This window comes from Diospyros lotus, chromosome 1, assembly GCF_014633365.1.
Source record: "Diospyros lotus cultivar Yz01 chromosome 1, ASM1463336v1, whole genome shotgun sequence".
Lineage (NCBI taxonomy): Eukaryota > Viridiplantae > Streptophyta > Magnoliopsida > Ericales > Ebenaceae > Diospyros > Diospyros lotus.
The window spans coordinates 38,555,236-38,567,266 of NC_068338.1; the positions used below are offsets into that span (position 1 = coordinate 38,555,236).

At 37.9% G+C, this 12,031-nt stretch overlaps 2 protein-coding genes across 3 annotated transcripts; one reads left to right on the forward strand and one right to left on the reverse strand.

Moving 5' to 3' along the window:
• The first annotated feature begins 536 nt into the window (after positions 1-536).
• LOC127794995 (protein YAE1-like) lies at positions 537-4,501 on the forward strand. Of its 2 annotated transcripts, XM_052326376.1 has the most exons (5): positions 537-725; positions 2,416-2,521; positions 3,098-3,219; positions 3,336-3,457; positions 4,072-4,501. In XM_052326376.1, exons 2-5 carry the CDS (start codon positions 2,416-2,418, stop codon positions 4,376-4,378), a joined length of 657 nt encoding a protein of 218 aa, XP_052182336.1. In that variant the 5' UTR covers positions 537-725; the 3' UTR covers positions 4,379-4,501. The 2 variants fall into 2 exon arrangements, with proteins under 2 accessions (XP_052182336.1, XP_052182344.1); XM_052326384.1 differs by lacking the exons at positions 537-725; positions 2,416-2,521 and adding an exon at positions 2,528-2,737.
• Positions 4,502-5,500: 999 nt separating this feature from the next.
• On the reverse strand, positions 5,501-8,934 carry LOC127794958 (uncharacterized). Its single transcript, XM_052326301.1, has 2 exons — positions 6,067-8,934; positions 5,501-5,938 (listed from the first exon to the last, which is right to left on the reverse strand). The coding sequence occupies exon 1, from the start codon at positions 8,632-8,634 to the stop codon at positions 6,082-6,084; it is 2,553 nt and encodes an 850-aa protein (XP_052182261.1). The 5' UTR covers positions 8,635-8,934; the 3' UTR covers positions 5,501-5,938; positions 6,067-6,081.
• Positions 8,935-12,031: the final 3,097 nt, after the last annotated feature.

Sequence of the window (12,031 nt, forward strand, 5' to 3'; positions counted from 1 at the left end):
TTTGACTTTTGTTAGGTTTAAGCAATAGTCACAAATCATGCTTCCTAAACATATATTTGGAGCTTAAAAAAAAAAATAATAAAGGAAAAAAGAATTAATTCAATGTTAAGTCGGTAATATGTTTAAATATTTTAACAGCAACAAAATAACATAAAGAAGAGAAGAAATAGTTAAAATATTTATTTATTTTTTTATGATATAAATATTTATTTTTTTATATTTTATTATGAAAAATAAAATTTGAATGTACTTAATTCGGGGGCATTTTTATATTTTGCCTCAGGGTCAAAAAAAAACTTAGGTACAACACTGATTATATTTTAAGAACGATTTATATCTGCTTTTAATAATTTTGCGATGATTTTTAGTCTTTAACTATATTTGCGCCGATTTTTCGTATGTTTTTTCGGTTATTTTTAAAGAAAAAAACAAAAAGAAATTAGAAGGATCTGATTACCCAGCCCAACTGTCCGACCCGACCCGAAAGGGTCGTAATATAATGGTCGAGAGACCCTCGACTCCCCCAGGCTCTAGCCCCCGCTCTCTCTCTTTCCCCAGCCACCGCCAAAATAGTGAAGCGCCACAGCCACCATATGGTCCATATCCTACCACTGCCTCCGTCTCCATCACGCACCGCCACCGTGAAGGGCCACAACCACGGAAGCTCGGCTTCCTCTGCGATCTCCGGCCACTGTCTCTTCGTTTTCTCTGCTCTCTCCGTCTAGGTATGCTCTCTCTCTCTGTGTGTTCATTCCCGCTGCCGTGTGTGTATATATATATGTATATATATGTATGTATGTATATTTCGCGAATTTTTGTGTGTGGGTCGAAAATTAAAAGTTAGATCTACAAAGATCTAGCTGTCGAAAATAGAATGAGTTATGAATACGACCCTGACGAATTCTTATCTGCACAGCCAAAGGTTCAAAAAAGTATAAAATAGAATTGGAATTGTTATATATAGCCTGCTCTTTTCTTTGTTTTTTTTTTTCTGGTTTGTAAAGTTGTGCACTTTTATGGGTATTGAGTTGTACACACGCACAGAGGAAACTACAAGTGTAGAAGAGTTAAATTATTTTATGTTTATATTTTGTTCTCAAGCTTTGACGTGTAGCTGCGAGTGGGAGGTCTAACTAGATCATAAAACTATCAAGGGGAAAAACATATTCTTTTGAGTATTTGACCATTTGTTCACTGGTAATTTTCTTAAAAACAGTAAATAAAAGTGCAAAATTAAATCTTGTCAGATCATGCAACTTGCTTAGATAAATTAATATGCTTTGTTAACCGCAACAAATAGAAGTAGATGAAAATTACTGCTTACTGATATGTATTGAGGAGAAGAAAGAGCTGGTCATCTCAGGTGGAGACATTATTAACGAAGGCAGAAAATGGCTCAAGAGCTGCTTATGTAACTACATTCGTCTTGCCCTTTATGCTGTATAACTTAGCATTAGACCTTTTCATTGGTAATAGTTCAAAGTCCTTGTTAAATTCATTTTGCTTTACATTTTCTGTAACTAATTTCTCTCAATACCTATGAGTACATAGATATTCATCTTTGCCATGTTTTGGCTTATTATTGGATATTTTCTTACACCTGTGGGTCTGGGAAAGCTATTGCTATGCAACATGGGCAGTTGTAAAGGTGTTGGGCGTAGATATTTGTCCAAATGTGGGGCTAACCTAATTTTGTGTCAGTAGATATGAGAGGATATTGACAAGTTGCCTGGATATTTTCAAACTTTAATTTTTATTTCCTTTATTTAATGTAAAATGGTGTTCATAAACTAGCATACATTTTACACAAAAAAAGTGTTTCATGCATAATTTAATAGAAAACTATATTGCCTTGTAAAAAGTCTACCCCCAGTGTATGAGGCTTCTCATTTTGTGAAGGTCATTTTTGTATGCCTGCCCTTGCTTTATGGTTGGAGGAAAAAAATAAAAAACTTTTAGTTTATCCTGTTTGTAGAGAACATATCCATCTACTATGTTGGACATTTATCCAATCCTATCACAAATGTCAAGTATCTGTTGTGTGCTTAAACAACTTAGAAGGGCATATAATATACTGGAACTGGAAGTGCTTGAGTTTGGGATTAATCCAAAATCACAAGCTTGGGCATCTAGTGGATTGGCACAGACTGCACAGTGATTAGGCGCTTATATATCTATCCCGGATGCCTCAATGTGGGGTTGTTGACATGAGGAGGTGGGAAACCCCAATTAAGAAATGACCAGGATTTCTTTCATCTTATTATTTGCGGGGTGGGACATAGGCTAGGAGGCAATTGGAATGGTATGTTGTTATGTGTGGATATATATTGCCAGGTGACGTTTATGGATGTCTTCTCAAATTATTTTCATGTTGTCCTTAGATAGAGTTTTCATGCTGACTATTGTTGCATACAGATGGATCGCACCCTTGCTGATGAACTCTATGCAGATACCTTAGAAGTCTCCAATGGAGGATCGGGTCCCATGGCTAGTGCTGGCCATATATTGGTTGATTCACATGGTTAGTTTCTCCCAATAATTGAAATTTGCTTGGAAAGCGATGATGTGTTTCATGTCTTGTGTTCTGCAAAAGTGTCCCTGACTTGAGTTTTCTCATCATGAGCTGGACTTGCCCTTGCTTTGTTCTAGTTAGAAGCTATACAAAGCAAGTCTGTTTGTGGTACCTGATGGTGATAGATGACAGCTAATGAGAGCAAAAGCCAAAGTTCTCACCCAGGTCTGCATTCAGCAGCCCACTCAATTAGTTGAGCAAGAAACAATTTTAACTTGGTACATGCCAAGTGAAACCATATCTAGAAACTAAATTATTTGTAGTAGAAGTTCAGAACTCTCAATCAGTTATCTCTAGGTGATTGACAACCTAAAACATGTACATGTGGTTCCCTATATATCCTCGTAAAACATACAAAGTCCAAGGTCACTTTGTATTAAATACGTGACAAAAAGTACTAAGAAGTTCATACCGAAAATTTTGACTAGTAATATGTTTGTTGTTGTGTGCTATGTTTAATGTTTTCATATTCTACCTGTACTCAATTATGAAGGAGGGATGTTTTTCATCAATCTTTTGTTTCAGATCACAAGTTGGATCATTCATTGCATGATGATGACTCTTTGTGGGGCAGTTCTCCTGAAGAACAGAATAATCTATTGGATTTGGACAGGGAGTGGCAACGAAGGCATGACCAATTCCATACGGTATCCTTCTGATGCAAAGTTGATTTGACTTATCTTTGGAATGTAGTTTTTCTTTATTTCTTATCTTGGTGTACTCTTTGAATGTTGAGATCTTTGTGATTCTTGAGTACTTTCAGATTGGATATCGTGATGGCCTCACAGCGGGAAAAGAAGCTTCTGCACAGGAGGGTTTCAACATTGGCTTTAAGGAATCAGTAGTTGCTGGATACAACTGGGGCCTTGTTAGGGGTATTACCAGGTGAGAAAACGTTATAATTTACTTTGCATTCGAATTGGGTAAATTTTGAGTACAAAAGAAAAGGAAAAGTGTCCCTCCTCTCAGTCATCTGTTGATAGCTAAATGGAATGAATTGGGAAGGAAAGCTAAAGAAATTCAAATTGGAAAATATTTTGATTGGTTTCTAAAATCTCCCAAATTGGAAAATAATGGAGATTTATGACTGCGTTTTTTTCTAGTATCCAATCTTTTGGTCATGACGAAAATTTCCCTTCTTTTGTTTCTTTTTCTTTTTCTGTGTCAGATAAAAAGTAAAGATGGCAGCAGTGTCAAACCTGTTTTTGTCCGTCTTTAATTATTTGAGTACAGTGCAAAACTACTCTCTGTTTCTTTCCTTCAACATCTGCTATCTTTCTCGCTCTGTCCTAGTTTACCAAATGGATTGTTAATAGATCTAATGGATTTACATTTAAATTTTGGGTAAATTATACTGTGCACCCTTTAAAAAGAAAATGACAACGGCCGTGTAATCTTAGACCCTCAACTTTTTGGAGTATCTGCTACACCCTGTTGTTTCCCCTTTATCGTCAACTTCTTTTTCCCGCTGAACCTGATGTGCCGCAATCTTGATGAAGTGTATTTACTTCCCTACCTGATGGATTGAGAAAGAGATTGATGGAGGCACAAGACGATAGAGACAAGATGCAGTCCTTGCATGAATCCGTACTCGCTCTCTCGACCGCTGATTCACTTAAGTTGTTTCACGATGAAGATGTATCGATGAAAAGATCAGCAGAAGAGACTGTAGGTGCTGAGGTCAATCCCCACATGGCAGGTTCGCAAAGCCAAAGTTCCAGCACTCTGAACAGTTACTTTGGGGAGCTTAAATCGCTTATTCTCAAGCATCCTGCAATACAAGTGAATTTGGAAGTAGATCAATAGTTGAACATGGGAATTATTCTTTTCACACACTTCATGTTATATATAAAGTCGAGGAATGTATTTAAAACAAGCTCCCATTTCAAGATCCTCTTCATATTTATTTATAATTTTTTTCAGTGATCTCACCTGAGTTCGTTCTGCCTAAAGCATGATGATAGAGATGGAAATGGGTTTCTGATAAATTTTAGTTAACTCTATTTAATACAAAAATGAAGTGTTTTTTTGTATAGTTGCAAATAAAGTGTCTTTTTTAATTTTTTTGGTTAGGATATAAGGGGGGGAAAAGAAAATAAAAAATTCGGTAGCAATCGAAGTAACTGTGTTCTGAAACAGTGAATGAGAGAGAAGATCAACCCCAAGTTTGCATGAAAGGCTCCAACGAGCCAAAGCCTCTCGAAGTGCATAGTCAACCATCCACTTTTTCTGAATTTTTCCTCTTCTGCTTCCGCTTCTCGTGCTTTGAACTTGCATCTGGTTCTTCTCATCGGATTGATAACATTATGCCACAAATCGGCCGGGGATGTCACTTCCATGCTCAGAGATGTCTTTCGGCGGCGGCCCTCCATCAGCAGAAATTTCATCTAACTTCGTTGCTCCAGTACTTGGCGGCGAACAAACTTCTTATCCTGCTTCTTCGTCTACATATGCGACGGCCGACGAGAAGCAACTGGGCAAAGCAGCATGGCAATGACCGTTGTTAAGAGAACAGTGCGCGCGCGCAGACAGACCTGAGCAAGGAAACTGAGAAACTTCGAAGCCTTAAATGTTGAAGGGTAAGTTGCTCTCTGGACCTTGGGATTATTTTCAGAGGGAGCAACTTTTGAACGCTTAAAAGAATCCTTGTTAATGATGTTCTCACTGATTCTTTTTGCCCAGAAGCTGAGCCATGTTTCGAGTTTGTTGAACTTACCGGCGGCGTGTTCGCCTCAAAACGGCTCGGGGACTTCATGAAAGTAACACATCAAGTTAGTGGAGAACCAGTCAAGCCAAGGTGGTCCTATCAAACTAAAGTTCATTAACCGACATTGGGTTATAGATTCGTGGACCTCAAAAAGAAGTCATAAACTGTTCAAATGGTTGATGATTTTCTGCATAATCTCCGCTAGTTGTTTTCTGTAATACTGGAACTGAACTGCCATAAAGACAGTAGTGTACATTAATAATGCATGCAATACAGCATAATAGCAAACACAAACAACACTAAAAGTTGGGGAAAGTATCCTTCACAAACAACAAAGGATAGATACATATGAGCATTCAGAGATCTGAACACCGCATTTTTATCCGCATTAGCTAAACATAGGACTGAAATTTCTAATTCTCACTTCAATATATAGATCATCTTATAACACAGCAGGGCACTGCAGTATTAGAGTCCCATTTTCCACGAGTCCTTCAAATAGCTCCTTCTCCAGTACTTTTACACAGAGATCTGAACATGAAATGCTTTTTCTATGGAATTTCTCTGGAGCTCAAGGTTCGCTTGTAATCATAAACCATCAGCTGAACCTTCAAGTTGCTGCTACTTCATAGTTAACTGAACTTGCTTCTTGATCACACCTGCAAAATATATGAGATGAAAGATATCAAATCGATGATCTTCTGTTTCTGTGAAGCTTTAAACAGTTCATGAATTCTGAAATTCAAAAGCTTCAATTAATCAGCATCAATTAGTGCTCTGAATTTACCTCAACTAATCAGCATCAGTTACAAGCTTGAATAGTCCGGGCATGAACAAAAGCTGGGGATGTATGCCTCACATGGGATCCATATTTGGACATTGGTGTGACTTTCTCAAAAGCTTCAACGAGCAATGCCACCTTCCTCTTCCGAGCTGGAGCAAGTTTGGCGACAGCCTGCTGAAGTGCATAATCGACCATCCATTCTTCGGCATTTTTCCTTTCATCCACCATTTGATGCCGGAGATCAACCTTTTCTGCTTCCGGGTCAAGCTCAATTGGCAAGTAATTCGGTTCTCGTGGATTGAACTTCTTCGATTCCTCCAACTCCTCTACAGGCATCTTGCCTCTGGTTATTCTTAGATTAATGGGGACCCCAGCTGGTTCTTGACTTGAATGATTTGTGCCACGGGTGAATGCAGTTTTTGTTTCTTTTCTGCTGGCTGCAAGTTTTGTTGATGGGAAGCTTTGTTCTGGATCTGAAATGTCTGAACGCTCCACTTCCATTTGATTGACATCTTCATAACTGTTGCTGTCTACAGTGACTTTATTAAGCCCTGGATGAGTCTGATTTTCGGAATCCACAGAATCTGAGATCTTGAAGCTCCAAGTCTGATTGCAATCTTTCTCTGAGTTGTTCTGATCTTCAACCTGGTTGTTGCTCTGTGATTCCTTGTCTGATGAATGAGCATGAGCTTCTGCTTGGTTTATTTTGCTGTCTCTGGCTTTGGTGTTAAGTTTGATTTCATTAGTCACTTCCTTAGCAATATCATTTTCAGCTTCAGATGAACACTGCAATGACTCAAAAGACGGGATTCCAATCAGTGATCTGGCAGCAGCTTCTGGCTCTCTCTTGTTTGTTTCATCTCCAGCATCAGCTGTAGCCTGTTCTTGTTTTAGTACCTGATTAATTATTGATACCTCGCCCTCAAGTAGAAGGCCTTTGTCAAGTGCCCCTTCACTAACTTCAGTTTTATTCTCGTAAACTTCCTCTGGATCTGGTTCTGCAAAATTATGCAACAAATCACTTGCTCCAGGGCTTTCACTTACTTGCTCAAAGAATTCTTCCAGCCCTGCATCAGCAGAAATTTCATCAAAGCAGCCGGTAGCAAGGCCAACTGACTTGAAAGCAGGTTCACTGATGAGAGCAGGATCAGATCCATTGTTGGTTTGAGCCAAGTTACCAGCTTCATCATCGACAAATGGTGCAGAGTACTGGCCCTCCTCCCACTCCATGTCAGAAGTTTCAGAATCCGTTCCATCAAATTCAGTGCTTGGTGAGCTTTCTACTTCCAAATCACTCTGATCACTCAAACAGTCCGGTGATTCCTGTTCTTGAACAGAGAGAGGGGAACAAACTTCTTCCCCTGCCTCTACATTCTGCTCCTCAGAAAAGAACTCTGCTATCTCCATTTCATTCGAAATACTATGACTGGTTTCATCAAGATTACCTTCAAAATCAATCTCAGGACATGGCTCCACTTCCAAGCCGCTCTCAAAACCCTGCCCACCACCATCTTCTTCTACTACTGTTTCATTGGCCCCTCCTACCAAAGGCAAAAACTTATCCTTCTCGTTGTCTCTTTCTTCACCTCCCCCAGTTGTTCCAACGCTATCTTCTACATCTTTAACATAGATTTTGATAAAGAAATCCATATGATCTGCTTCTTCTTCTTCTTCTTCTTTCATCAGGGGGTTAATCATGGAGTTATCTTCTTCCTCTTCTTTCATCAGAGGATTAATCACTGAGCTATCTAAATCCTCTTCATAAGTTGCAGGTTTCTCTTTCCTTCGACGTGGGGATAGGCACCCCATTTTCACACTCTTTTGAGTCTTCAACATATGCCTCCTCGCCGACAAGAAGCACTTGAGCGGCGGCAGAGGAGGATGGTGATGACCGTTAAGAGAACAGTACGTGTACGGACAGACCTTCATGGCCGAGGTTCCTTCCGACTCTGTTGCGCCGGGACTCAGAGCAAGGAAAGGTGGCAACTTGGAATCCTTCAAAGTTGAAGAGCACGTTGCCCTCTGGGCATTCAGATTTTCACATAGAACAACTTCCGAACACTTCATAGGCAAAGAAGATCTTGCCGGTTTGAAGCTAGGAGATTTCGTCAAAGTCCTCACCAGTTTCAAACTGGAAGTTCTTGTTAAGGTTTTCACTGATTTTTGGCCAGAAACCGAGCCAAGTTTTGAATTCTTCGAACTCTGTTTCGATCGCTTGCTATCTACAGAAGCCGGAGAATTATGAGAACTTACCGGCGACCGCTCCTTCCTCGCTTCGAAACTGCTCGTGGACTTCATGTAGTTCGGCGAGAACTGCCTTTGCGGGGTGGCAGCTGCCGCTGGAGCATCGACAAGTGGCGGCGGCCGCCCTGGCTGCAGCTGCTCCCGCCGTAAACTCGGCGACGATCGCAAGTTTTCGTAATCCGGACGCTTGATTGACCTTGATTTCTTCATTCTGCTCTTGCCATCCGGGTGCCTCGGAGAAGACGGTCCAAGACTCCTCAAAATCTTCTCCGATTTAACGTGATTGGCCTGGATACCAAGCTTGCCGGTCACCTTTCTCTGGACCATCTTCCGCTCAAAGAAAAGGAAAACCAGAAGCAGGAAAAAACAGAGAAGGGTGTTTCCTCTGCCTTTTCCTTTTCGTTTTCCCTTTCCTTGCCCTCTAGGCAAGTTGTGGTTTTTTCTTGGAATCCAAACAAGCAGAGGAACCCAGTTTTTCTGGTTCTAGTTTGGGCGAGTGGTTTGGCTTTGGCGTATAATAGAATTAGAATTTGAAAATGGTGAAGAACAAGATAAGAGCTTTGATGCAGACTTTGCACTAACGGGAGTTCTCATTGGGCCCCTTCGATCTTTGGTATTTTCTTTGACAAAGAAACTGAAGCAGCAGATGTCACCCTCCTTATTATGTATTTCTTATTGTTGAGGTCTTTGTAATACATTATAATACATCTTCTCGTGACGGGCAAGGATCATGTTCTTGGCCTTGGTTTAGCGAAAATGACCCAATTACCCATTCCTTGGATAAAGCAACAAAACCACCACTATTATTGACTCACAAGAATTTGTCTAGGTAACGGATTATTGCAGCATTTTGTTTTGTGAATAAAGTCTACATTTTTCTTAATCAAGTTCACATTGCCTAGTTTGTCACTTACAATTGTGGGTTAGCATGTGTAATCTATTAAGTATAAAAAGGGGCTTCTTTATTTCCGAATGACTAAATAATAAGATGAGCATAAACCCTCCGAAGGGCACTGGCTAATAATTATGTAATGATGATGGCTAACACATGTTTTTGTGTTTATGGGTTTACGAGTCATTCTGTCTTTGTCATTTGCACGTGAGAGCTTCAAGGGTGGCATTTTTGTGATTATAGAAGGGGAGTAGGGGCCATAAGTAAATAGAGGGGATGAAAATGGTTTCACATTAATGGATAGCAGAACCGACCCGGGGGAGTGGACTGGATGTGGGCGGCGCAACTTTGGAGAAGGGCGGTGCAACTTTGGAGAAAATAAGGCTGAAAAAGGAAAGAGGAAGGGGCGGTCCGGCGGAATGGGGTCCCACCGGGAGCGTAGGGCGGCCCTGGTGGCGCAGTCCAACAGGCGCTCCTCCTTGCCAGTGCATTATTGTAACAAAAACTAGCCCATTTTGTCTTCTGTTCATATTTGTTTCTCTATGCATCCACATCATAGCCCCTTTGCACTCTCATCATCATCATCGTCGTCGTCCATCAATGCACGTTCCTCAAACATGTCCCAAACGGTAAGAAAAAGGGTATTAAGTAATTGAATGCTGCACCTTATTTGGTTCTTCCATAATTCAGATCATTTATTGGGATTATTGTCCTTACACGATCTTTCGTCGCTCGTGTTCTCAATTTTAATAAAAGAGATAAATCATAAATAAAGATTTTATTTTATTGCGCAAGGCAAATAATTGAACTTACGACCTACTAATGCGAATCACAATTTATCGTAACTCAACCACTTGACCTCTATTTTGAAAACTAATCCAAACCATTTCTTGAGCATCCGTATATATTATTCTTTCCATATAAATATGAAAACATAATATTATTGAGAGATCATTTGATGAAGGCTTTTCATTTCGTACTTTTAATGTTTCGTTATAGATTTGTGAATGGGATATTACAAGTTTAGAATACCATGCAACAAAGATAATCGGGTTTGAATTGATCACAATTCACAACCATATGTAATCCTTGGTGGGTAATTAGTACTAAATTAAAGTTAATATATAGTAACCATTAGTGGGGTGATCTATATATGTATATATGTGTGTGTGTGTGTGTGTGAATCTTCCAAGTTCTGAGAAACAAACATGAGGATGTCAAGACATTGCATTAAGTTTGTATTAGATTATTTTATACATACATAAATGAGAGAAGTCGAAAGAGACTTTTAGGACAAGAGAAATTGAGATAGGGGCATTAAGGTAAGGGAAAACAACTTCCCTTTTAATAAATAAAAAGTCCTTTTCCCCCAACTTATGTGTTATTTTAAGTTAGATTTTTTATTAATTGAATTATGTGAAAAAAACTAAACTTGTAACAGTTGGAACTAAGATTTATAAAATAAAAAAAAATAAACCGTGATATTATATGTAAAAATGATCAATTATGTTATTAATTTTGATTTTTGTTTTTCATAATAAATTGATTATTGTATTTTAATTTTTGTCATCACAATCACTAAATTTTATTTTTTTATTATAATTCAGTTTCTTTTTTTTTATAGTTTCTTAAATTCTATTAACGAAAACTGATGTAATATATATTAATATAATTTCAAAAATTACTTAATGCTGAAATTAACATAAACTCCAAAATTAAGTGATCTTAAGATTTATAGTAATGTATTTCACGATAGTGTTTATTGACAAAATTTAACAAAAAATTAAAAGAATAACTTCTGAATTGATGATAAAAATTAAAATTCAATACTCAATTTTGTTATGCTTGTAAAGTTTAAGAATTAACAATATAATTTACTTTATATTATATAAAAATGTATACATAAGGTGTATGTTTTTTTATTTTGGTTCAAAAAATTATTATTTCAAATAATTGTCTCCAATCTTATACGAAATGGGAGATGTATTACATTAGCTTTTGAGCCTACATGAATCGCCTCAACCATAGTCTGATGGATAATCATTGTTTCAGCTGGTATTTGGCATTGGATTCCCCTCCCCCTCTCTCTCCTTATATATATATATATATATATATAATTATAATGTTATTGACACTTTTAGAATTATTGTTATCTTCCGTCGCTTGTGTTCTTGATTTCGATAGAGAAAATAAATCATAAGTAAAGACTTTGTCTCATTATGCAAGACAAATAATCAAACCCACGACTTACTGGTGCGAATCCCAACTTATCATGATTCAACTACTTGGCATGTACCTTGAGAACATTATTGGTACTCCTTGACTATACCTTAGATTACACAATACATGTAAAATGATAAAAATATATTTTATATAAAATGGTGAGGCGAGGTGATAAGACAGTGTGAGACGGTGAGACGCAAGGGCTATTTTTGTTATTTTACATATATTGTGTGTAGTTCAAGATATAATCTTTGATATATTAGTAACATGGTTGTATATATATATATATATATACTATTTCTTCCACATGAATGGATAAATATTTTTCAGAATAAGTTTTACCAAAAATTCAACCCAAGTAAATTGTTTTATTTTTCTGAGATTATGTCTTTGTTCCTTTTTTCTTTTGGGTTCAATTACCTAAAAAAATCTTCAATTAACATCTATTTATAATATCTGTATCAACTTTTATTACTAAAAAGAAAATGGTAAAGTTAGATAAAAGTGAAGATTTTTCCTATCATTTCTTTGCAAAGAGTTAGGAAAATAATTGAGATTTTTTCCGACAATTTTGGCCCCGTCGCAAAAGTCGCGTTTGTCACAAACGTC